The 25,599-nt window shown below is 41.7% G+C and overlaps 2 protein-coding genes across 20 annotated transcripts in view; one reads left to right on the top strand and one right to left on the bottom strand.

Moving 5' to 3' along the window:
- Nucleotides 1–25,036, top strand: part of PRIMPOL (primase and DNA directed polymerase) — a 42,810-nt gene extending 17,774 nt beyond the window's left edge. For 10 of the 14 annotated variants that reach the window (XM_010377925.2, XM_030918689.1, XM_030918721.1 and 7 more), the window contains 8 exons: nucleotides 3,533–3,820; nucleotides 9,333–9,495; nucleotides 13,310–13,398; nucleotides 16,981–17,070; nucleotides 17,148–17,256; nucleotides 21,628–21,710; nucleotides 21,795–21,841; nucleotides 24,607–25,026. In XM_010377925.2, the coding sequence (XP_010376227.1) occupies nucleotides 3,533–3,820; nucleotides 9,333–9,495; nucleotides 13,310–13,398; nucleotides 16,981–17,070; nucleotides 17,148–17,256; nucleotides 21,628–21,710; nucleotides 21,795–21,841; nucleotides 24,607–24,864 (1,127 nt within the window). In that variant the 3' untranslated portion in view covers nucleotides 24,865–25,026. Of the gene's footprint in view, nucleotides 1–3,532; nucleotides 3,821–9,332; nucleotides 9,496–13,309; nucleotides 13,399–16,980; nucleotides 17,071–17,147; nucleotides 17,257–21,627; nucleotides 21,711–21,794; nucleotides 21,842–24,606 lie in introns of all 14 variants that reach the window. The other 4 variants (XM_010377926.2, XM_030918701.1, XM_030918739.1 and 1 more) reach the window with 2 other exon arrangements.
- Nucleotides 25,037–25,067: 31 nt separating this feature from the next.
- CENPU (centromere protein U) overlaps nucleotides 25,068–25,599 on the bottom strand; it is a 42,066-nt gene continuing 41,534 nt past the window's right edge. For all 6 annotated transcript variants that reach the window (XR_749559.2, XM_010377930.2, XM_030918761.1 and 3 more), the window contains one exon: nucleotides 25,068–25,471. Coding sequence is in view for 4 of the 6 variants with exons in the window: in XM_010377930.2 (XP_010376232.2) it covers nucleotides 25,358–25,471 (114 nt within the window). In the remaining 2 variants the exon portion in view is untranslated. The remainder of the gene's footprint in view (nucleotides 25,472–25,599) is intronic.

The following is a 25,599-nucleotide window of genomic DNA, read 5'->3' as shown; positions in this document are numbered from 1 at the left end:
TTTTTTTTTGAGACGGAGTCTCGCTCTGTCGCCCAGGCTGGAGTGCAGTGGCACGTTCTTGGTTCAGTGCAACCTCTGCCTCCTGGGTTCAAGTGATTCTCCTGCCTCAGTCTCCCGAGTAGCTGGAACCACAGGCGTGTGCCACTACGCTCAGCTAATTTTTTGTATTTTTAGTAGAGACAGAGTTTCACCATGTTAGCCAGGATGGTCTTGATCCCCTGACCTTGTGATCTGCCCACCTCGGCCTCCCAAAGTGCTGGGATTACAGGGATGAGCCCCTGGCCTGTTAGGACTCTGTCACCATCAAACCGTGTGAGAAGCTGTTTCTGTCACATCTGAAACCCTAAGCCTTACTTAGATTAGTGTTCCTCTGGGTTGCAGAGAACGTCCAGAGCTTATTGTGTCAAAGCATTTACCACTTCCTATGGTCATTTCCTGTTTTCTTTGTCATCTCCTCTATTCTACTTAATGTTTCTCTAGGGCAGGGACTGTTTCTTCCTTTTGTATTTCCAGAGCTTAGCCCATAATGAAAATATCATTATCAATAACATTACTAATATTATTAATATAAGAATAATAACAGCAATAATAAATACAAGTTGGCAGCCTCATCTCCCGCCACCCTGCCCTGTTCATTCAGCTCCTGTCATGGGCCACATTTGCTGCAGTGCTTGGGCCTTTGCACTTGCTGATGCGGCCGCCTCACACGACGCGGTCTGTTCACCTGGTCCTCCTTACTGTTCATGCATTGATCCAGAAGGTATTAATGAGTACCTTTAGGGACTTGTCCTAAGGCTGCACAACCAAGTCTTTTAAGCAGTTACATGCGCCAGGCATTGTGCTAATTCCTTAATTTCATTTTCTTGTTTACTCCTTATAGCAACTCCAAAAGGTAGGTGCTGTTATTCCTGTTAAGCAGCTGGGGAATGCTAAGGTTTAGATTTGACCAAAGTCACAGAGCTGGCAGATGGCAAAGCCAAAACAGAAACTGAGCTGTCTCTGACTCCAGCCCCCGTGCTTGCTGCCTTTCTGCAGTGTGTGGCCTTCTTGCTCAGTCGTATCTGAGTAAATCCCTTCCGAATGAATGCATGAATAGTGAGGCGGGACTGCTGTCAGGGTGTGGAGGCAGAGCACCAAATAGGCTATTTCTTTGCTTGCTGTTTACTGGTCATCGTCTGCCCTATGACTATTAGCCACAGGCCGAAAGCTGAGAATCTCTTGCTCAGGAAGAAGGAGAGAATAGAAATTTGTGAGGTACCAGCAGTTTTTGCTACAGATATCTTCTGAAAGCAGATGGCATTCATCTGGGCTTTCAGAAGATTTCATTGTATAGTCAAAGGTAAGAAAGGCTTTACAGTCAGAACAGCATAAGCAAAGCTATGGAGATAAGAGTGTGTGGCTAATGGGTACAGTGAATGGTCTAGTGTGGCTGGAGAGATGTGATCAGGTGTTGTAACTGGGCTGTCACCTCAGCCCCTTTCCCCTAGAATTAGGAGCTGGCAGAGCCAGAAGTGCAGAGAATATGAAGTGATTCAGAATTTTCCCTTTTTTCTTCCCTTAGTGTATCTTTGGATGACATTTCTAGTTGCTGTTGTCAGCCTTTCAGAGAAGAGAATTCAGTTAAATGTAAGAGATCCTAGCTCTTGATCTGCCTAAAAATACTCTTCTGCCAGTTTGCTGTCATACCTCAAATTTCTGACTGACTAGTCTTTTGAGTTATTTCCAGCAAATAAGATAGTTCCTGTCCTCATGAGGGTTGGGGGCAATAAGATCCTGGAAGGGAAGTAGGAAGCAGTGTGGTTTGCTGGGGCCAGTGTGTTAGCATTGATGCTGGTGACAGTCCTTATGTCATGGTCCTGGCCATGGTTGCTCCATGCCAGGGTTCCAAGGCCTGTGGCCTCCCCAGCACTGCCATTGCCTCCGTTTCTGCAACCGTGCACTCTCTTCTCTTACTGTCTGGGGTCAAGTAGCTGCAAGTGGCAAGTTTTCAGGAAGATTAGCTTTATCAGTTTGGGTTTAGATTTTGCTTTGTTGCCCTTTGATGTGTTGTGATTTCTTTCCACGTGGTGTTTACTTTCCCTCCCTCCTTCCAGAAGGAATCCATCCCGTACCAGCATATCATTGGGAGACCAAATGTGTTTGCTTTGATTTTGACATTTAGTGCTTTGTAAGAAATTGGATTCGTTTCTTTGAGTAGGGAAGTAATTTTTTTTGTTGTTTTGTTTTTGTTTTTTTGTGAGACAGAGTCTCACTCTGTCACCTAGGCTGGAGTGCGGTGGCATGATCTTGACTCACTGCAACCTCCACTTCCCAGGTTCAAGCAGTTCTCTTGCCTCAGCCTCCAAGTAGCTGGGATTACAGGTGCCCAGCACCACGTCCAACTTATTTTTACATTTTTAGTAGAGACAGGGGTTTCACCATGTTGGCCAGGCTGGTCTTGAACTCCTGACCTCAAGTGATCCGCCTGCCTCAGCCTCCCAAAATGCTGGGATTACAGGCATGAGCCACCACAGCTGGCTGAGTAGGCAAGTAATAAAATCTAATGTGAAGAAAGAAAATTTTGAATTTAGAGCATGCATTTGTTGTAATGTAAGGACCCAAGCCTTTCTGGTAAATAAAGTGAAGAATGAATCTAAACAATAACAGTTCTACAGATTAAAATTAAATTTTTCTTACAGTATTGCATTTCTTGAGTATTGGTATACATGAAGCAACTTAATAGCCAAATTATTTGATTTCGTGGTGTAAAATGTGAGAGTTCGAAGAAGTTCTGGATTTTCTTACCAACTTTTCATGGTACAGATAGGACTACTGTTACTCAGAGTTCTTAGAATAAATGTTGAAGTACAGTAAATGTATCGAATTGCTTTTGTTGTGGATGTTAGCTCCGAGGCCGTAGTCCAGTCCATTTTGTGCCCAGTTTGAGGCAGAGGTAGGAGCAGCAGCCTGGGAGCTGACGGCTGTGAAAGCCAGGGTTTGCCGGGCATGTCGTGGCAGGTAAAGGAGAGAAAATAAGCTCTTGAGAAATTTGCCAGCACACTGACTCCCTGAGATTTCCTCAGTGCTTCTGTCTGTTAGCTGAGCAGCAGTTTTCTTATATAAACCTTCATTCTTCATTATTATTATTATGATCCCTTAAAGGCACAAGGCCCTTCATTCTTTAATCATTGAATGTGAAGATAAGTCCTCCCAGTATGTGTTAATAAGTAGTGTTTTCTGGATGACAGCCTCTGAGGCTCAGGCCCCTACCGGCAGCATTGACACGTCTTCTCAAATGAACTTTCCCTTCTAAGATGATTTGTTTACATCTGACACCAGGCTCCTAAGTCAATGGACTTGAAAAGGTAAACGATTTCACGAAAGGAAGGAAGTCACAGGAGTGGCATGTAACAATTTATAGCAACTTGGTTTTGAAACCAGAAATTAAAAAATGGTTTTCTGTATAAAATTGTTGTGTGTGGATTCATGGCTAGACCTTAAGATATGGTGTGTGGAAAAGAATCAGGTGAATCATAACAGCTTTTTTCCTTAGGTAATTTTTTGAGAAAAATTTTGCAGCCTGCTCTTGACTTGCTTGGCAGTGAAGATGATGATAGCACTTCAGAGACAACAGGCCACGGATTTCCCCATTTTTTGGAAGCACCTGCAAGACAAGGATTTTCTTTCAACAAAATGTTCACGGAGAAGGCTACAGGGGAAAGCTGGACGTTGAATTCAAAGAAACTGGAGAGGCTGGGGTCAGCTGAGCAAAGCAGTCCTGACCTTTCATTTCTAGTTGTGAAGAATAACATGGGAGAGAAGCATCTTTTTGTGGATCTTGGTAAGTAAGATTGACAGCTGTCTCTATCAGATGGTCCTGGTGCTTTCGTGAGAGACAGGTTGGTGCCCACTCGTCACCGTGCTTGGGATTCTCGCTTCCTCCACTGCCCAAGTCGCCAGCAGGATGCAAGCAGCGAGTTAGGTGCTGGGAATCTCTGAGGTTTTTCTCTAGAGATCTAGCGGGGTCCAGGCCGGCCTGAGCTCCAGCAGAGGATGGCTGTGGCTGCCTTCTGCTCTGCATGTCCAGAGGATTCCTGTTGAGGGAGTTTTACAGTAACAGTTGGACCAGCTTCCTCCAGGACTGCTGAGAGGTTAAGTCAGAGTACAGACATTTAAAAAACAGACCCAGTGTAAAAGCAGTACTCATGTGGCGCAGTGAGCCTGGGTGCTTTCCTCACCCAATATCTCAGTGGTCGTGGCAGGGCCCATTTCATCAGCTCTCGTGCTGTGTTGAAACCAGTGGTTTCTCAACCCAGTGTGGCTTTGCTAGACCTTGGTCTCAGAGCCTGAGGATGTCAGAAGCCCTGGGCTGACAGGACTTGAGCATGATTCAACAACAGGCCAATCAAGACCCTAACACAACAGCTCCCATTTGGTGAACTGCACCTCATTTTTATACTGAGGCTCTAGCTTGTGATTTCAAAAGCCATGACAGTGGCAGGTTTTTTCTTTTTCTTTCTTTCTTTCTTTTTTTTTTTAAGACGGAGTCTTGCTCTGTCACCAGGCTGGAGTGCAGTGGCGCGATCTCGGCTCACTGCAAGCTCCGCCTCCCTGGTTCAAATGATTCTCTTCCCTCAGCCTCCTGAGTAGCTGGGATTACAGGTGCGTACCACCACGCCCGGCTCATTTTTGTGTTTTTAGTACAGACGGGGTTTCACCATGTTGGCCAGGCTAGTCTGAGACTACTGACCTCATGATCTATCTGCCTCAGCCTCCCAAAGTGCTGGGATTACAGTGAGCCATTGTACCCGCCAGATAGCAATATTTTTGCTGCTGGCTTTGAACACCTTGGAGAGCTTCAGTGTGTAAAGGCTGAGGGAAAGTAGGTTTAAGGTATAGGTCAGATTCCCAGGCCAACAGTGTACCGAGATTAGGGACGTGTTCCTGCTGGATTTCATGTTTTTCTGGCACCCCTGGCAATCGAGCACCAGAACTTGGAAAGACAGAGGAGTGTGAGGTCGAGCAGTCACACAGGCAGAGGCACCTTCTTCCAAGCCTGACAGTTTTGCTTTATTAGCAGGATATCATCTCCGGGCGGGACTAGCCTGCAGTCAGTGAGGCAGACTGCATAACAGGAAGTTGATCCAGGGTGAGCGGCAGTGGCCAGTACCTGTCTCTACTTCTACCCCAGTATAACACAGTACCCCAGGTCACAGCACACCTAACCTTGAAAGTCAGGCTACCGGACTAGCAAGAAAATCTCCCTGGTACTCTTGATACCTATGCCTGGATTTACTTACATATCCAGAGAGGATGGGAAAGTCGTTTCCTAACCCATCCTTGGAAAGGTTCAGAGATTTCATAGTGTATGCTGAAATCTTGTTAAGAAACTTTTTTGTTGAAGTATAACATTTATACAGAAAAATATATAATTGATTACAGAATGAACACCCCTTGTCACCACACTACCCAAGACAAGAGATAGATGACCAGGACCCCCAACTTCATCCCCCTTCCAGTCAGGACCCCTCCCTCTGTCCCAGGGGTAACAACTATTCTGTCCTCTAACTCTGTGGGTTAGTTTTGTCTGTACTTTTACTGTGTAATTGGAATCACATACAGTTGACTCTTCACCAATGCAGGGCTTAGGGGAACCAACTTCTCTGTGCAGATCAAAATCCATAGATAACTTTTGACTTCCCAAAAACTTCATTACTGATAGCCTACTCTTGACCGGAAGCCTCATTGATAACATAAACAGTTGATTCACTATGTTTCGTGTATGTATTATATACTGGATTCTTACAGTGAAGTAAGCTAAAGAAAAGAAAATGTTAAAATCGTAAGGAAGAGGGACTGTATTTACAATACTGTACTGTATTTATCGCTACTATAAGTTTAGGTCATCTCTTTACATGATGAATCGTTCATCTGAAATGGTGACAACAGCAGCTGAGACCTCAGTCTATGTACATGTCAAGCGATTCAGCTTTTTCTTGTAAGGTCATGATATTTCTGTCTGGGAGCACCTCCAGCATCATGAGTGGCACTTCATATGGGTCCCATGGTAATACTCGAGGTTTACAGTATTGCACTAAACACGGTGAAAAATATGCGAGAACTGCAAGGATCACTTTTTTTTTTTTTTGAGACCGAGTCTCACTCAGTCGCCCAGGCTGGAGTGCAGTGGTGCAATCTCGGCTCACTGCAAGCTCCGCCTCCTGGGTTCACGCCATTCTCCTGCCTCAGCCTCCCGAGTAGCTGGTACTACAGGTGCCTGCCACTACACCCGACTAATTTTTTTTTGTATTTTTAGTAGAGACGGGGTTTCACCGTGTTGGCCAGAATGGTCTCGATCTCCTGACCTCGTGATCCACCCATCTCAGCCTCCCAAAGTGCTGGGATTACAGGTGTGAGTCACTGTGCCCGGCCAAAGATCACTTTTGACTGAAACGCAATTGATTGGTGTAATGACCTGCTCACATGGAGAGGACTGGCATCAGGCCGTGTTGTAGGCAGATACCTGAGCTCACTGCAATAGCAAAAGGCGGCGGCTAAGAAATTACTGTGGTAGTGTAGTATGTACTATGGTTAATCTTATGCAGTTATGATTTAATACTCTATCTTTACATTTGTTTAGATTTTTCCCAACTGCGAATGGCATCATGTACAGTCTGCAAGGGTGTGCATATGTTTGGATAAATTTTAACTTTTTATAACAGACTTATGTACATTTTATGGCAGTAAATGATAACTTAGACTAGCCATCTACATGTATTTTATGCATTCATGAACACTTAACTTTTTCTAATTATTTTAAATTATTTTCTAACGTTTTCTAATTTTTTAGGCTATACGGTTCATCTGTGAGTTTTCTCAAATTGTTGTAAGTCCCCCCAAATTTTTCCAGTATACTTGTTGAAAAAAATTTGGCTCACGCCTGTAATCCCAACACTTTAGGAGGCCGAGGCAGGTGGATTGCTTGAAGTCAGGAGTTCAAGACCAGCCTGACCAACATGGTGAAACCCCATCTCTACTAAAAATATAAAAATTAGCCAGGCGTGGTGGTGCATGCCCGTAATTCCTGCTACTTGGGAGGCTGAGATATGAGAATCACTTGAACCTGGGAGGCAGAGGGTGCAGTGAACTAAGTTCGTACCACTCACTCCAACCTGGGCAACAGAGCGAGACTCAGTATCAAAAAAAAAAGACAGAAGAAAGCAAAAAAAAAAAATCACATATAAGTGGTGCCATTTAGCTGAAACCCTTGTTATTCAAGGGTAAACTGTAGTGTGTGTTTGTGGTTGTCTTTGCACCCTTAGTCATGTCTTTGAGGAACGTAAGTCATTAAACAGAAGTAGTCTGATTTTATCAGTGTTTTCCTCTGTGGTCAGTGTTTCTTGCATCCTGTTAAAGAAACTTGGCCTATCCCAAAGCCATGAAGGTATTCTTTTGCTTTTCTTCTTTATCTTCTAAAAGCTTATTGTTTTGCCTTTTATGTTTATGTTTAATTCATTATTTTTTAGAGACAAGGTCTCATTCTGTTTCCCAGGCTGAAGTGCAGTGGTACGATCCTGCAGCCTTGAACTCCTGGGCTCAAGCAATTCTCCTGCCTCAGCCTCAGCAGTAGCTAGAACTACAAGTGCATGCGACCACATTTTTAAATCAATGTTCCCCTCCCGCTCACAGTCATTCCGTTCTCCTTTACCCCGGCCAGCCTTCTCCATTACCTTCCCTCAGTCTCCCTTCCTCACTTCCCTTCTCCTCCTCCCGGTCCATTCCCCTTCCCTTCGCCGTCCCTTCCCTTCACTTCCCTTCCTTCCTTTTCTTCCCTTTACCTTCTCTTCCCTTCTCCCACCTATCCCCTTTCCCTTCCTCCTCTTCCCTTCCCTTCCTTCCGCTTCCCTTCCTTTCGCTTCCCTTCCTTTCCCTTCCCTACCCTCCCTTCTCCTTCCCTTCAACCCTTCCCTTTCCCTCCCTTCCCCCTCCCTTCCTTCTTCCCTGTCATTTCCCTTCCCTTTCCTTCCCTTCCCTTGCCCCTTCCCTACCCCCTTCTCTTCCCCCTTCACTTTCCTTTCCCCTTCCCTTTGCTTCCGCCTTCCCTTCCCTTTCCCTTCCCTTCCGCTTCCCTTCCGCTTCCCTTCCTTTCCCTTCCCTTCCCTTCCCTTCCCCCTTCCCTGCCGCCCCTCCCCTGCCCCTTTCCTTTCCTTTCACTGTCCCCCTCTCTGTCTCTTTCTCTCTCTCTCTTTTTTTATTTTTTATTTGTTTATTTTTTGTAGAGACAGAGTCTGCTATGTTGCCCAGGCCTCAAGCGATCCTTCTGTCATGGCCTCCCATAATGCTGGGATTACAGGCACAAGCCACTGCACCTGGCGTGGCTTTTATGTTTAGATTTACAGTCCACTTGGAAAGGATTTGGTTATTGAGTGAGGAGCAGTCAAGATTCATGTTTTCTTTTGTGAATATCTGGTTGGCTCAGCACTGTTTGTTGAAATGACTGTCCTTTACCTACTGCTCAGCAGTGCCACCTTTGCCATAAATCAGTGGCTGTATATATTTTGGTCTGTTTCTGGACCCTGTTCTGCTTCATTGTTCTATTGATCTATTCCTGTCTAATACAGTTTTATGTATTAGATAGGCACCACACTGTCTAATATGGTTTTGTTGTAAGTCTTTATATCTAGGAAAAACAATTCCTCTAAATTTGTTCTTTGAAATTTCTTGGTTATTCTTGAGCTTTTGCACTTCTGTTTAAATTTTAGAGTCAGTTTGCCAGTTTACACAAACAAATCCTGCCAGAATTTTTATTTGGATTGCCTTGACCCTATAGATCAACTTGGGGAGAGTTGACATTTTTATAATATTGAGTCTTCCTATCTATGCACATGGTAGGCCCATCTATTTACTTAGGGATTCTCTAATTTTTCTCTATAATGTTTTATAATTTCCTGAATAGAAATCTTATCCATATTTTGTTAGATTTATTCTAGATATTTATTTGATTTTGGTCCTTCCCTTTTCTCTGGGATTTGGCATGGCACAACCTCACTGTCTTAGAAGCTCTCTGGTTGTCTCAAACTTTCCAGTTCCTGCCTCCAGCTTTTCCATTTGTTTCAGTTGCAGAATTGCTGCAGAATAATTGAGTTTGCTATTTCACAATGTGGCATTCCTCCATGCTGACTGCAATTTATTTTAATTTATATAGTGCTTTAATTTGGTTTATTTTGTTTACAGCTATATGCAGAAAATACTTATTTCTTTTATTAATGCTATAAAAAAATTGAATATTTGCTGACTATAAAACTAATCACAGAAAACATGCTTTCATATTGTTTTATTAATTTTTGATGTAGGAGTTTATACAAGAAATAGAAACTTTCGGCTATATAAATCATCAAAAATAGGAAAGCGTGTGGCTTTGGAGGTTACTGAAGATAACACATTTTTTCCTATGCGGTCAAAGGATGTTTCTGACGAATATCAGTATTTTCTCTCTTCTTTGGTCAGCAATGTCAGGTATGTAGTAGCAGCATCAAACCATTTCGTATTCATGAATATTTATTAAACAGTGAATGGCATTGTGTATTACTACAATGTAAATCATCTAAATTCATTCTACCTTAAGAAAAAGTCAGTTCTTACTGCTCTTTTTTTTGGAATACAGAGTCTCACTCTGTCGCCCAGGCTGGAGTGCAGTGGCACAATCTCGGCTCACTGCAAGCTCCGCCTCCCAGGTTCACGCCTCAGTCTCCCAAGTAGCTGGGACTACCGGTGCCCACCACCATGCCCGGCTAATTTTTGTATTTTTAGTAGAGATGGGGTTTCACCATGTTAGCCAGGCTTGTCTTGAACTCCTGACCTCAGGTGATCCGCCCACCTCGGCCTCCCAAAGTGCTGGGATTACAGGCGTGAGCCACTGCGCCCAGCCAGTTCTTACGGTTCTGAGTTAACTTTTCTCTTTTCTCCATTAGCTAAAAGATAATAGTAAAACGTATATTTGAACACTTAATTTTCTCTGTATATCTTTTTAGGATTATATTTAGTATATTTTCCAGTTTTTCTAAAATGATTATCACTTGTGTAAAGAAAAAAACAGTACTACTGGTATTGTATTTGGAAATATTTTACTATTAAATGCCTCATTTTCTTTTCATGTATGCACATACATATAATTTGTATAGCTCCTTTATTCAAAAAATATTCTTGAGATTATTATGTAGATGATTGTCATTTGTTTTTTCTACTTGATGTTATGAATTTTTGTTAAGAATTTGCCAACAGTTAATTGTAAATAAAACTTCTAATGCCTCTGTAAAATTTCCATTATATTGACACTCTGGAATTTATTGTGAGTTCTACTGTTGAAACTTTAGGTTCCCATGTTTTGATCATTTTTTAAAAGTATTTAAGTTGGCTGGGCACAGTAGCACATGCCTGTCGTCCCAGCTACTCAGGAGACTGAGGTAGGAGGATCACTTCAGCCCAGGAGTTCAAGGCTGCGGTGAGCTATGAATGCACCACTGCGCTCCAGTCTGGGTGACAGGGTGAGACCTCATTGCTAAAAACTAAAATAAATAAATAAAAAAATATAAAATCTGTGAAAGTCATCTTTCAACAGAAATACTATACCAAGTCACCATTTGATGTTGATAAGTTATTGGAAACTGAACTTTAAACAAAGTGAGGTATGATGAATACAGTTTTTTCTCATCCATGTTATAAGGCAGTGGTCGCCGGGTCACAGACCAGTGGTCTGTGGTTAGGAACTGGACCCCACAGCAGGAGGTGAGCAGTAGACGAATGAGCGAGCAGTACCACCTTCCCACCTGAGCTCTGCCTCCTGCCAGATCCGCAGTGGCATTAGATTCTTATAGGAGTGCAAACCCTGCTGTGAACTGTGCATGGGAGGGATCTAGGCTGCACACTCCTTATGAGAATCTAATGCCTGATGGTCTGAGGTGGAACAGTTTCAGCCTGAAACCAGCCCATCTCGTCCCTGCCCCACCCATGGAAAGATTGTCTTCCGGGAAACCGGTCCCTGGTGCCAGAAAGGTTGGGGACTGCCGTTATTATAACATAATAACATTATTCAAAGACCTGCTAGATGTCATTTCTCTTAGAGTTGCAGTTTCCAAGAATCTGTCCATGGCATTAAATGAGGACTTACTGTATTTGCCTTCATTCCCCGTTTTTCTAGGCTGGCAACTTTTTCAGCCCAAAAAATGGTTAAGGTTCAGACTAAATTACCATCAACTTGCCATAATTCTTTTCCTTTTGCCTTTCTAAATATAATTTTTTTTTTGAGACAGTCTTGCTCTGTGGCCCAGGCTGGAGTGCAGTGGTGTGATCTCAGTTCACTGCAACCTCTGCCTCACAGGTTCAAGCGATTCTTCTGCCTCAGCCTCCCAAGTAGCTGGACTACAGGTGTGCACCACCACACCCAGATAATTTTTGTATTTTTTAGTAGAGACGGGTTTCCCCATGTTGGGCAAGCTGGTTTCAAACTCCTGACCTCACGTGATCTGCCCACCTTGGTCTCCCACAAGTGCTGGGATTACAGGTGTGAGCCACCGTGCCCGGCCACTTAAATATAATTTTAAGGAAAAGTTCTCTAGAAATTAATTTTAGTAATTGTCTAAAATACATTGCTGTAGGGATAGTTGTATCAGGTTATACAGTTAACAGCCATTACCCAGGAGGATGGAAGATGGATTGTTTTTCTTCATATATATATTTGTACTCTTTGAGTTCTTTTAATAACATGTCTCCGAAGTAAGGTCTGAGTTTCCTACTTTTAAATGGCAATGATACTAACACCTACCTTGTGGAGTTGTCGAGAGCATTTAAAAAGTTAAAATTGTGCATGTAAAACATTTACAGCTGTGCCCAGCTCCTGGCATCTGCTCAGTGAATGTTGTTGGTGGCAGTAGTAGTATCCGAGATTCTGAAAATGGGAAGTGCCATAGCAGGAGTGTACAAATTGTATAATTCCTGCCACCCCCTGTTGGCACCAGAATAAGGTCACATTCTTTCTACCACTTATGGAGAAGTGCGAAAAGCAATATTGTTAGTTCTAGCTCCTATGGGAAAAGCAACTACAGCCTAAAGTGCAGGTAATCTCCCGATTACCCAATCCCGTTTCTTTCGCAGTTTAAATACGAATCTTATAGAGGTGGAGGGTTCTTCTGCTGAATACAGTTACCTTGTCTTTTGTGTATTCCAAGTAAATACCAGGTATTTTACTTCTTGAAATAAAGGCTAAATCCTTTATGATTATGAAAGTACCTTTTCTTTCCATTAATTTTAATCTGTTTTTCCTTTGCTCTCACCCCTCCTTCTTCCTTCATTTCTTCCTATAAGTCACACCTCTACAATTGTTGTAACAAAAAATTCAAAGGCTCTTTATGTTTGGTGAATAGAGTTATATAGTCGTCACCTGGTGTCTGCGGGTGATTATTAGCCCAAGACCCCTGTGGATACAAAAATCTGCAGATATAAAAGGATGTACTATTTTCATGTAACCCACACACATCCTCCATATATAATACTGTAAATCCTGCTAGATTACCTGTACCTAATACAGTACACATGCCATATAGTTGTTATACTATATTGTTTTTAATTTGTATTACTTTTGTTATTTTTATTATTATTTTTTATTTTCACTTATTTACTTATTTTTTTGAGACGGAATCTCACTCCATCACCCAGGCTGGAGTGCAATGATAAAATCTCAGCTCACTGCAACCTCTGCCTCCTAGGTTCAAGCAGTTCTTCTGCCTCAGCCTCCCATGTAGCTGGAATTACAGGTGTCTGGCACCACACCTGTCTGATTTTTGTATTTTTAGTAGACGAGTTTCACCATGTTGGCTAGGCTGGTCTCGAACTCCTGACCTCAAGTGATCAGCCCATCTCAGCCTCCCAAAGTCCTGGGATTATAGGCGTGAGCCACTGCGTCTGGCCTATTTTTATTGTTTTTTAAAAAACATACTTTTGATCTGCAGTTGGTTGAATCTGGAGATGTGAAACCATGGAGACAGGGCTTCAGCAGTCCTAGAGTCCCTGATCCATTCTGTAACTGAGGATAGTATTATAAGTAATCACCAACCTACTCTTTAAAAAATTATTTTCTTTAATTGACAAATCATATTTTTTATATGTGTAGGTTCGTGGTTTTGTGGGCAAATGTGGAATAAATGTCCTAGAACAATTATCTGCTGAACAAAGGATTTTAATGAGGAACTATTAGGAATTCAGCTTCCTTTCTGTAGCCAGGCCTTGTAGTTCCAGTGTAATGGTGCTTTGTTTCTTTTACCTGTTTCTTCTTTAGGTTCTCAGATACTTTACGAATTCTTACATGTGACCCATCTCAGAATAAACAAAAAGGAGTTGGATATTTTAACAGTATCGGCACTTCAGGTAAATTTTTTGATGTTTGTTTTCTTTTTAAGACAGCATCTCTTTGTCACCCAGGCTGGAGTGCAGTGGTGCAATCTCGGCTCACTGCAGCCTCCTCCTTCCAGGCTCAAGCCATCCTCCTGCCTCAGCTTCCAGAGTAGTTAGGTCAACAGGCGTGCACCATCATGCCCAGCTAATTTTTGTAATTTTAGTAGAGATGAGATTTCACCATGTTGCCCAGACTGGTCTCGAACTCCTGGGCTCAGATGATCTGTCTGCCTCAGCCTCCCAAAATGCTGGGATTACAGGTACAAGCCAGTGTACCCAGCTACTTCAGGTAATTAAAAAAAAAAATTTTCCTATCAAAATGTAAGGATACAGAATCTGTTTTGCCTTTAAAATCTTAAATGTTAAGTATTCATAATCACTGATCTTGCAAAAACTACCTCTTGCCAGGCACAGTGGCTCCCACCTGTAATTCCAGCACTTTGGGAGACTGAAGCGGGAGGATCGCTTGAGCCCAGGAGTTAGGGACAATCCTGAGCAACTTAGCAAAGCCCTATCTCTACAAAAAAATCTAAAAATTAGCCAGGAGTTGTGGTGCATGCCTGTAGTCCCAGCCACTCAGGAGGCTGAGGCAGGAGGATCTCTTGAGGCCAGGAGGTTGAAGCTGCACTGAGTCTTAATGGTGCCATTGCACTCCAGCCTGGGCAGCAGAATCACACCCTGTCTCAGCCAGTCAATTAATCAATCAATCACTCATCTACTTCAGGGTTTCTATCTCAAATGCAAAAAGTATGAAAAAGATGTTTATTAAGAAGTATTCGCCAGGCGTGGTGGCTCATGCTCTAATCCAAGTACTTTGGGAGGCCGAGGTGGGTGGATCACCTGAGTTCAGGAGTTTGAGAACAGCCTGGCCAACATGGTGAAATCAGTAAAAATATAAAAATTACCTGGGCTTGGGAGGCCAAGACGGGCAGATCACGAGGTCAGGAGATCGAGACCATCCTGGCTAACACGGTGAAACCCCGTCTCTACTAAAAAATATAAAAACCTAGCCGGGCGAGGTGGCGGGTGCCTGTAGTCCCAGCTACTTGGGAGGCTGAGGCGGGAGAATGGCATAAACCTGGGAGGCGGAGCTTGCAGTGAGCTGAGATCCGACCACTGCACTCCAGCCTGGGCAACAAAGCGGGACTCTGTCTCAACAACAAAAAAAATTACCCAGGCATGGTGACAGGTGCCTGTAATCCCAGCTACTCGGGAGACTGAGGCAAGAGAATCGCTTGAACCTGGGAGGTGGAGGTTGCGGTGAGCTGAGATCGTGCCACTGCACTCCAGCCAGGGCAACAAGGGTGAGACTCCGTCACAAAAAAAAAAAAAAAAAAAAAAAAAAAAAAAATATATATATATATATATATATATATATATATATTCACTAATTTTCATTTTATGGTGTTTTTCGAAAAACTACAAAAATAATGTAGGTTATTTGTATAAAATACACACATAACAAAATGAAAACTTAAGTTTGTTTTTCACCCTTCTGTCCACAATCAGTCAGGTAAATACTGCAGTCATTTTCTATTTAACCTAGAAGAGCTTTTCCTATGTTTCCAATATATGTAGAGAGATCTTCCTCAGTCTTGTAATGGTTGTGTAGTTTTTCATGGTACAGCTCTGTCATAACTTGTCCATTCCTCTATTGAAGAACATAGAGTGTTTTTTTTCAAATATTCTTACATAAACCCTCCAGTAAACATTTTTATACACATATGTTCGTATATTGTTGTTATTTATAATAATGAAAAACTGAAAGCAATCTAAATGTACAGCAAAAGTGAATTGGTTCTATACTATGAAATCCTCTAGCTGTTTAATTTAAATTTATGAAGCCTGTATAATGTGGAAAACACCCATTTGTGATGTTAAAAGAAAAAGTAGTCTCTAAAATTATGTGTATAGTATGATTACAAGCTTACTTTAAAATATGGATAACATTTTCTTATGTTTATTTTCTTCTGTTTCATATGTATTTATAGACATTGATTTAGAGTCCGCTTCTCACATTTCCACATTAATATATTTTCCAATATTTCTCCAATTATATATATCATTTTTGTAAGTGAAACATAAACTTCGTTTAAAGCAAACTCGGATCACAAGGTCAGGAGATCCAGACCACGCTAAAACCCCGTCTCTACTAAAATTACAAAAAATTAGCCGGGCGTGGTGGCGGCACCTGTAGTCCCAGCTACTCCGGAGGCTGAGACAGAATGGTGTGAACCCTGGAGGCGGAGCTTGCAGTGAGTCGAGATTGCGCCACTGTACTCCAGCCTGGGCGACAGAGCGAGACTCCGTCTCAAAAAAAAAAAAAAAAATTAAATGATACTGGCTGGGTTCAGTGGCTCACGCCTGTAATCCCAGCACTTTGGGAGGCCAAAGCAGGCGGATCATGAGGTCAAGAGTTTGAGACCAGCCTGACCAACATAGGGAAACCCCCATCTCTACTAAAAGTACAAAAATTAGCCGGGCGTGGTGGTGGGCGCCTGTAGTCCCAGCCACTCCAGAGGCTGAGGCAGGAGAATCGCTTGAACCCGGGAGGCGGAGGTTGCAGTGAGCCGAGATCGCGCCACTGCACTCCAGCCTGGGTGACAGAGCAAGACTCCATCTCAAGAAAAAAAAAAATTAAACGATACTTAAAATAGGTCATTTTAAATTACTACAGTAGCTTTTTAGAAAATATAATTGGATTGTCAGTACCTTCCAGCTAAAGGCCTCAGGGCACACACCTGTAGCAGGTCAGCTGAGTGTATTGCCAGGGAAGCAATGGCCGGCACACACCATGGGGAACCTCAGTCAAGTGGGGCATCTCGGGAAGAGGGGTTGGAAAGGACCGGGAGGATTGGATTTGCGCTTGGAATGGGTGGCTGGGGGCAGTATACCAGGAACCCTGGGGTTTGTTCTGAGTTGGGTGTTGACAGGCACAATTCTGTGACTGGTTTTCTTAGTAAAGCTTAACTGAAGGGAAATCAGAATAGAAATTAACACTGTAATTTGTTAAAAACAAACGAACAAACAAAAACCCCAGCAGTTGCTTATGTTAGCTAGGATCGGGGTGTTGGTCATTTTTGTGGTTTGGAAGATGTTCCTGTTTTGTCTGTGTTCGGACATGATTACCCAGTGGTTATCATGACCACAGGGGCCTTATCTGTTGTTCACGTTCTGTGAGTGCCTGTGTTCACAGGACAATGCCCAGGCTGAGGTAGGCGTGCCAGGCTAGCGCATGGCAACACCAAGACCTGGCTGATGGAGCTAGGCCTGTTCTGGACGTGAGGGACTGCCTTTCTGTTTGCCAAAATGAAGACAGCAGTTGAAATTAATTCAAACGCTTTTTATGAAATTAGTTAACATTTGACCTAATTGAGAGGTTTGACTTTTACCTGCTTCCTTGTAGTATAACAAACATGAATTGACTGAAATTGCAAGAAGTGAGGGAAGGCCGAGAGATTGCAAAACCCATAATTGTACTCAACAGCATTTAATCAAAATGTGACTTCTCAGCTTTCAGCTATTGTAATTTATAAATCGTTCTCTCTGTTGCAGTAGAAGCCACTGAAGGTTGTCAGTGTTCTCCGTATCCTGAAGTGGATCATTTTGTTCTTTCTTTGGTGAATAAAGATGGCATTAAAGGAGGTAAAGTTAATCTCATCCTTTGTTAACTGGTATGTGACAGAGTGACAGTACCTTTAGAAACATTATTTGCATTTTAGGAATTCGGCGTTGGAACTACTTTTTCCCAGAAGAATTAATGGTTTATGATATTTGTAAATATCGGTGGTGTGAAAACATTGGAAGAGCCCATAAGAGTAATAATATAATGTAAGTAATATTAATGATTGATGTGTATTTAACCAATATTATATTTTAGATGTTTATAACTTTTAAATAAAGTTGTGACTATGAAAACTATTTTGTTTTAAAAATAAATTTAGTTGTATTAAATTTCTTTTTTTTTCTTCCAAGACGAAGTCTTGCTCTGTTGCCCAGGCTGGAGTGCAGTGGCATGATTGTGGCTCACTGCAACTTCCGCTCCCTGAGTTCCAGCAATTCTGCTGCCTCAGCCTCCTAAGTAGCTGGGATTATAGGCGCCTGCCACCACGCCCAGCTAATTTTTGTATTTTTAGTAGAGATGGGGTTTTACCGTGTTGGCCAGGCTGGTCTCCAACTCCTGACCTTGTGATCCACCCGCCTCAGCCTCCCAAAGTGCTGGAATTATAGGAGTGAGCCACTGCGCCCAGCTGTTGTATTAAGTTTCTATTTGTTGTATATGGTTAGCATTGCATAATATTTAATTTCAATGTAATTATTGCATCGCTTCTAGCACATCAGTTTTATGTGTACTTTATTTGCTAAGATAATAACCCCTTAGTATATCTGGAGAGGACAAAGGTGGGGTTGAGTAGGGCTGGGAGAAGGCTGTGGGCGGGGTGCCGTGAGGATGGGAAGCGTGCCTCTCCTTCCTGTTGCCATTGGCCCTTGCCACATTATGGACTCTACGTTGAAAGTGCGCAGGTTTAGGCAAGAAGGAATCTCCTCAGTTATCGTGAAGAACTGGAGCTAGGATTGTGTTAACTTGTTCAAGACACAGCGTGGTATTGAGGGAACTAGTATTTATTGAATGCTTGGTATATATGCCAGGCCCTGTTTCAGAGATTTTCTATAAAATGCCCACGGGAAGAGGAGGGAAAGTAAAGAATGAAGTAAAGCCAGAAATAGAACTTTAAAACATAAAAGGATGTGATTAGAATAGAGATAAATAGATACCCAGTAGTTATCAGTTATGATGTGAGAAATTTTGCTGTTTTTTATTTCATGTCAAACCAACTCCCGTATCATCGAGCATATGTGGCCTGTGTGCTGGACGTGGGGAGAGGTTCGGGAAGCTCTTGCTGGGAAGCTGGACATTGGGTAGCATGGTTCGGTGCCATACTTGATGTATTTAGATTAATTCAGTTTAAAAAAAGCTTGCAAAAACTGTAGGTTCAATACACAAAGCTATAACATAGAAAACATGAAGGAGATCAGTGCTACAGTCGGGATATAACTGCAGCTATCAGTTGATGTATCTTCTGTTCTTTTTTGTATGCATATTAACTTACCAAAAAATCATTATCACATAGTGATCATAACACCTTGTATTATGTCTCCATGATCTATTCTATTTTTTAACCATAGAATGTATCTTACATACAAAAGTATAGATAACACACTTTTTTTTTATTTTCTGAGACAGAATCTCGCTCTGTCGCTAGGCTGGAGTGCAGTGGCATGATCTCAGCTCACTGCAACCTCCGCTTCCTTGGTTCAAGTGATTCTCCTGCCTCAGCCTCCCAAGTAGCTGGGATTACAAGTGCGTGCTACCACGCCCAGTTACTTTTTGTAATTTTAGTAGAGATGGAGTTTCACCATGTTGGCCGGGCTGGTCTCAAACTCCTGACCTCAAGTGATCTGCCCGCCCTAGCCTCCCAAAGTGCTGGGATTACAGGTGTGAGCCACCACACCCAGCTGATAACACACTTTTATACGCACATTTTAAAGACTAAAATGACCACCTGTCATATCTGCCACCCACCTTAAGAACCAGAACCTGATCAAACCTCAGAAGCACCTGTGGGCCCAACCCCAATTTCCCTCTCTCCCTGGCCCTCAGAGATGGTGGCCAGTGTCCCGATTTGTGTTCATCTTTTCCTTGTTTTCATGATTTTTCCATATACGTTCATATCTCTAAAATATACTGTTTTTGTTTTTTTTTTTTTTTTTTTTTTTTTTGAGACAGTTTCACTCTTGTTGCCCAGGCTGGGGTACAATCGCACGATCTTGGCTCACTGCAACCTCTGTCTCCCGGGTTCACGCAATTCTCCTGCCTCAGCCTCCCAAGTAACTGGGATTACAGGCGTGCACCACTATGCCCAGCTAATTTTTTGTATTTTTAGTAGAGACGGGGTTTCCATGTTGGTCAGGCTGGTCTCGAACTCCCGACCTCAGGTGATCCGCCCGCCTCAGCCTCCCAAAGTGTTGGGATTACAGGCGTGAGCCACCACGCCCGGCCATAAACAGTATACTGTTTTCTTTTGCTTGTTTTTAAACTGCATCCTTTCCCTCGCTTTGCGGCAGCGTGTCTGTGATTCTCACCCACGTTGCAGCGCGCGGCTGTTGTTTATTCGGGTCATTATTGTGCCGCATGCCATGTACGTAAATAGAAATATGCCACAGTTTATTTTCCCACAGTGGACATTGGGGTTGCTATTATAAACCATGAAGGTGGGAACCTTCTTGTACATAGCACCTAGGATACACGTGCAAGGCTTTCTCAAAGTGGACTTGCTGTGTCGTGGAATATGTACATATTTAATTTTACTAGATCATAAATTGTTTTCCCAAATGGATGTGCCAGTTTATAGTCCCGCCAGCAGTGTTTTGAGATTTTTCTACTGTTCCATGTTCTCACCAACACTTTTGTATTGTTAGGATTAAAAAATTGGTTTTGCTCATCTGGCAAATATAAAACAATATTGTGGTTTTCATGGGAATTTCCCTGATTAATGAAGTTGAGGATTGGATAATGGAATTACATCCACGCACATCAGAAATCTTGCCCAGTATCAAGCTTTACTAATAATGTAAGAATGCAAGGAATGAAAAGGCACAAATGGGGCAGAGCAAGGCCCAGGGCATCTGCTCTTTCTGACTCACGCGGAAACCCGGGGCAGAGGTGAGCAACCCTGCGCACAGCGGGAAGCACCGAGGTTATGGCTCACCTGCATTGTAGACTCCCGTTGCACAGCTGGGTGACGTTCCGGAAAGCGTGCCTCATAATGCATCCATTCCAGACTGACCTACCAAATGCAGTTCTAAAATCAGAAGCGTCCTGCAAAGAGCATTCTGTAGGGAAGGACTGAACGCCTAGCATTTGGTCCAGAAGTTCCCAGATTTTCTTGGTTCATGGTTCCCCTGGCGTCTTTGTTTTTTCACGTTTTCTCTGAGGCCGAAAGGAATACCCGAGCTCTGGTAATGAACGTCAAACACCTCGGTAGTTGTTCTGTCCTAGCAGTTTAGTGAAACACCTTGGTAGGTGTTCTGTCCTAGCAGTTTAGTGGCAGTTTGAATAACAGTATCCAGAAACTAAAACAAACAAACAACCAAACTTCTATTTCATTCCTAAATATGATTACTTAATGGGATGTGTACTCTCCTTTTTTTCATTTTTTTGAGACAGGGTCTCACCCTGTCACCCAGGCTTGAGTGCAGTGGCACGGCCCAGGCTTGAGGACAGAGTGCAACGGCTCACTGCAGCTTTCATCTCCTGGGCTTGAGCGATATTCCTGCTTCAGCCTCTCGAGTAGTTTAGACTACAGGTGTGCCACCATGGCTGGTTAATTTTTAAATTTTTTGTAGATGGGGTCTCTCTCTGTTGCCCAGGTTGGCCAGCTATCCTCCCACCTCAGCCTCCCAAAATGCTGGGATTACAGGTGTGAACCACCTCACCAGGCCTATGTATGCACTCTTAAACCTTGGAATCAGATTAGACACCTGGCCTCCCTAACTCATACCTTGTTCTCTGTTGATGTTAATGGTACTTTTTTGAGACGGAGCTTTGCTCTGTCACCCAGGCTGGAGTGCAGTGGCGCGATCTCGGCTCACTGCAACCTCCGCCTCCCGGGTTCAAGCAATTCTCCTGCCTCAGCCCCCTGAGTAGCGGGGATTACCGGTGCCCGCCACCACTCCTGGCTAATTTTTTTTGTATTTTTATTAGAGATGGGGTCTCACCATGTTGGCCAGGCAGGTCTCAAACTCCTGACCTTGTGATCCACCCACCTTGGCCTCCCTAAGTGCTGGGATTACAGGTGTGAGCCACGGCGCCTGGCCTGATGTTAATGGTGCTTTTTATTATAACCACACCCCAAAACCCAGCTCTACAAAGATGCAGCTGTATTATTTGGTGAATACAGGTTGAGAATTGTTGTATCTTCCTGGGGGAACTTTTGTATCTACTTTTTGCTCTGCAGTTCATTTTGTGTGATTTTTGGCAACCACTGTTTTGGTTGGTATGTATCTATTTTTATCTGTTCACTTTTTAATTTTTCTCCATCTTTGTAAGTTTTAGGAATTTTTTTTGGAACAGCATGCAGCTGGATTTTGTTTTCTACCCAGTCTTGGTATTAATACTTTTTTTTTTTTTTTAACATAAAGGATTCTGGTTGATCTGAAAAATGAAGTTTGGTATCAAAAATGTCATGACCCTGTATGTAAAGCAGAAAACTTCAGATCTGACTGTGAGTTACTAATTTTTACATTTACCACAAAGTAAAAATTAGATAGCTATCATATGTAATAGTTTTGCTGTCTTTCTGATTCAGGTTTCCCATTGCCTGCTGAAGTATGTCTCCCGTTTCTTTTCAAAGAGGTAAGTACAGATTTTAGTCTTTCTCCTTACCAGGGAGTTATTGGTACAATAGTATACCTGAGCCACGAGTGTCCAAATAGCTTTGAAACCCATTTGCTACCTTATTTTCACTTATGACTGTATTGTAGGAATATATTGTAGTGATTTTCCCGTTTCAGCACATACCTAATACACATGTTGTTTTTCACTGCTGCTTGAGAAGGTGTACAATTTCATCAGTCCCAGACATTTAAGAAGTTTCCCATATTTTGCTTTTCAAAGAACAAAATACTATCTTTGTGTTTCTTTGAACGTTTGTATCTGTAGGATGAATTTCTAGAAGTAGAATTGTGTTAAAGGGCATATTCAGTTTTAATTTTGGTAGGTTATTACCCGATTGTCAAACCAACATTTTTCTCTTAAAGATTTTTATTTACCCAAATAATTAACATGCATTGTAGAATGAATTGAAAATACATAAAATTAGGTCGGGCACGGTGGCTCAGGCCTGTAATCCCAGCACTTTAAGAGGGCGAGGCAGGCGGATCACTTGAGATCATGAGTTTGAGACCAGCCTGGCCAACATGGAGAAACCCCATCTCTACTAAAAATACAAAAATTAGCCAGGTGTGGTGGCCCATGCCTATAATCCCAGCTACTCAGGAGGCTGAGGCAGGAGAATCCCTTGAACCCTGTAGGCGGAGGTTGCAGTGAGCTGATATCATGCCACTACACTCCAGCCTGGCAGACAGAGCGAGACTGCCTCAAAAACAACAAAAAAATACATAAAATTAGGAAATACACAAAAAGCAAAAGAGGAATCTTCCTCATTTGACCAGAGATAAATTATACAAATGGTTTGGCATGTACCTTCGAGAATTTATGTATGTTCATTGTGATAGCACACATACTATTTCATTTTTTTCTACTTGAAGTGTCACAAATATTTTCAGTGGTACAAATTGCTCTCCATGCAAAGTATAGGATATTAGACCTCCACAAATTTGAGAGCACCTATTACCTCACACTTTGCCAACACTGCTTGTTTACCTCGAATCACTACTAATCTGATAGGCAAAAATGCAGTACCTCAGTTGTTTTAATTTGCATTTCTTTAATGAACTTTTTTCAGATTCCCTATTAGTATTTCTATAATGAAGTGTACCTGTCCTCTATCCATTTTTCTGTAACTTTTTTGCAATAACTTAAGTACTCTTTTTGACATATTTCTTTTACTTTTAGGTTTTAGTTTGTGTTTTTGTTTTTTTTGGTCACATCTATCAGCTTTTTCCTTTATAGTGTTATGGTTAGAATAAAGTTACCTGCTACAAGCAGAACAAGTGATTGGGTGTATAGTCTAGAAAATTCAATCTGGTATCTACTCAAGTTGTAACATGTCTCTCGAAAAAACTCCATCCGTTTGAAATGGTGGAAATTCCATTCTTGGTCTGCAAGAGCTGGACATAAAATAACTGATAGCCAAATTCTCTGGCAAAATACCAGGTTAAAATGTGTTTTGAAATAAGAGCAAAGTAAATTTAAAAAAATAAACTGTCTCCCAGAGGAGGAGGATTGTATCATCCTTGTTGGTCTGGATTGTGATTTAGATATTTGTGGTTGCAGTGGATTTTTAAGCTTTTTCCGCTTATCCAGTAACACATCAAAAATGCCAAGTTGAAAGTACCATTGGTGTACAGTATTACCACTTGGACATAACTTTTTAAAATAATAAAATATATAATGAACACCCATGTAGCTATCACTTGGTTTTCAGTTAACATTTTGCCTCGTGCTTCATCTGGTTTTTCAAAAAATATTTTAAACTAAATTACCAGTTGGTTTTATTTATACCTGCTTTTCTATTGCACTGATCATTTTATTTCATTGGTGACCCGATTTTAAATTTAATGTAAAGGTCTGACCTACAGAAATGTACAAGAATAAGGAACTCTGCTGTCTTTCATTGAGATTTGCCATTTGTTAACATTTGGCAACATTCGTTTTCTCCTTCTACTGTATATACATATGCATTCTTATTTTTGATGACTCAAACTGCAGACATCAAAACCCTTCATCTCCTAAGCACATAGCTGAAGAATAAAACATTCTGTAGATTTTTTAATGAGAAGGGGGTATCATGTTGCCCGGGCTGGTCTCAAACTCCTGGCCTCAAGCAGTCGTCCTGTCTCAGCCTCCCAAGTAGCTGGGATTACAGGCACGTGCCACGGCACTGAATAAGGACATTCTTTACATAATTTTTTGAGAGGATCAACTAAACGTCTATACTGAAGACATTCTATGGTAAAATAATTGATACAATACTATTATGTAATATACAATCCAGTCATATTTTGGCAACTGTTTTTAATCTTTTTTCAATCCATGTTTATAATTTTCTAAATACTTTAAAATTTAAAGCATGGTATAAGTCCATTGTAAAGGTAGCAAATTTATCTTGATTTGTCTTCAGCTGGACTGTCCACTTGTTAAAAAATTAAATCTACTCTCACTCTTCCTCTATCGGGGAATATTGAAAAGTATGTGTCACAGCACTGCAGGTGATTTCAAATTTGGAGTTTCAAGTGTGTCTGAGCTTCGGTGCACCAATGTTTGCATCAGTGCACTCATTCCCATGGTGAGCTATCGGAGACAGCATTCCTTCAGCATATTCACTTTAGTATCTGTCACTTAATACCTTACTTCAACATAGAGTATATGGTTAAATCACATATCCTGAGTAAATATTTTCCTGTCCCACTCTCTCACCCTTCACCACTGAAATAAAGGAAGAAGAGTTGACAACAGATGAAGCAGATGAAACTATGAGCAATGAAACCCAGAATCCTCATAAACCATCACCTAGCAAGCTGTCAACAGGTACATCTGCTGATGCTGTCTGGGATAATGGCATTGATGATGCTTATTTTTTAGAAGCTACTGAAGATGCTGAATTAGCTGAAGCTGCAGAGAACAGTCTTCTCAGTTATAACAATGAAGCGGATGAAATTCCTGATGAGCTAATTATAGAAGTATTACAAGAGTAGCTAATTCACTATGGACACTTTTGTCAACAGGCTATAATTTGCCTGATGTCTGTGAGATTTGATAAATATATCATTCAACCTGATAAGTTTTATCACTTTGCTTTCCAATTTTTGTTTTTTACTTCTATAAACCAATTTTATTAAAATTTAGCCTTTGATGTACTTAAATTCAATAGAAATTGCCTTAACTAATCAAAATTACGTTCACATCAACTTAATTTTACAGGTTTATTACAGCTCATATCTGGGGCTGATTAAGGGGTCAACATTTTAAAATTACAACCAGAAAAGATGATTATGGCCTCTAAAACTATTGGACAAACTGATGCTATTTAACATTGTTCACAGCCATTTAATTTGAGTAACAAATTTTAGATTCTGGCAAGTAGGCCGTAACTTCTTTGCAAAACAATTTATTTATAAAAGTACAGTTTCAGAAGGTAACAGCATGAGACTAGTCTTCCTGTGGGCACATTTTAGTAGATTGCTCTTCTCATTCCTGGTCAAGGAGCTTCTCTAACTGATGGTTGATATTTCGCAGGTGGCTTTCGGCTCCCAAAAGTGTTCTTGCTTTAAATAACAGGGCTGGAAGGCTGGATGAATCATACTGTTGAAAGAAAAAAACTTACATAATTAGCAATATCAAAAACTTACAACCTTGTCCTTACGTAGTCCAGTCTTATGACCAATGCAAATTTTGATTGAGCTTTCCATTAACTACTACTCCTCTCATTT

This window comes from Rhinopithecus roxellana, chromosome 2 (assembly GCF_007565055.1).
Source record: "Rhinopithecus roxellana isolate Shanxi Qingling chromosome 2, ASM756505v1, whole genome shotgun sequence".
NCBI lineage: Eukaryota > Metazoa > Chordata > Mammalia > Primates > Cercopithecidae > Rhinopithecus > Rhinopithecus roxellana.
The sequence above is the reverse complement of the archived record's forward strand: the minus strand, read 5'-3'. Positions and strand labels throughout refer to the sequence as shown.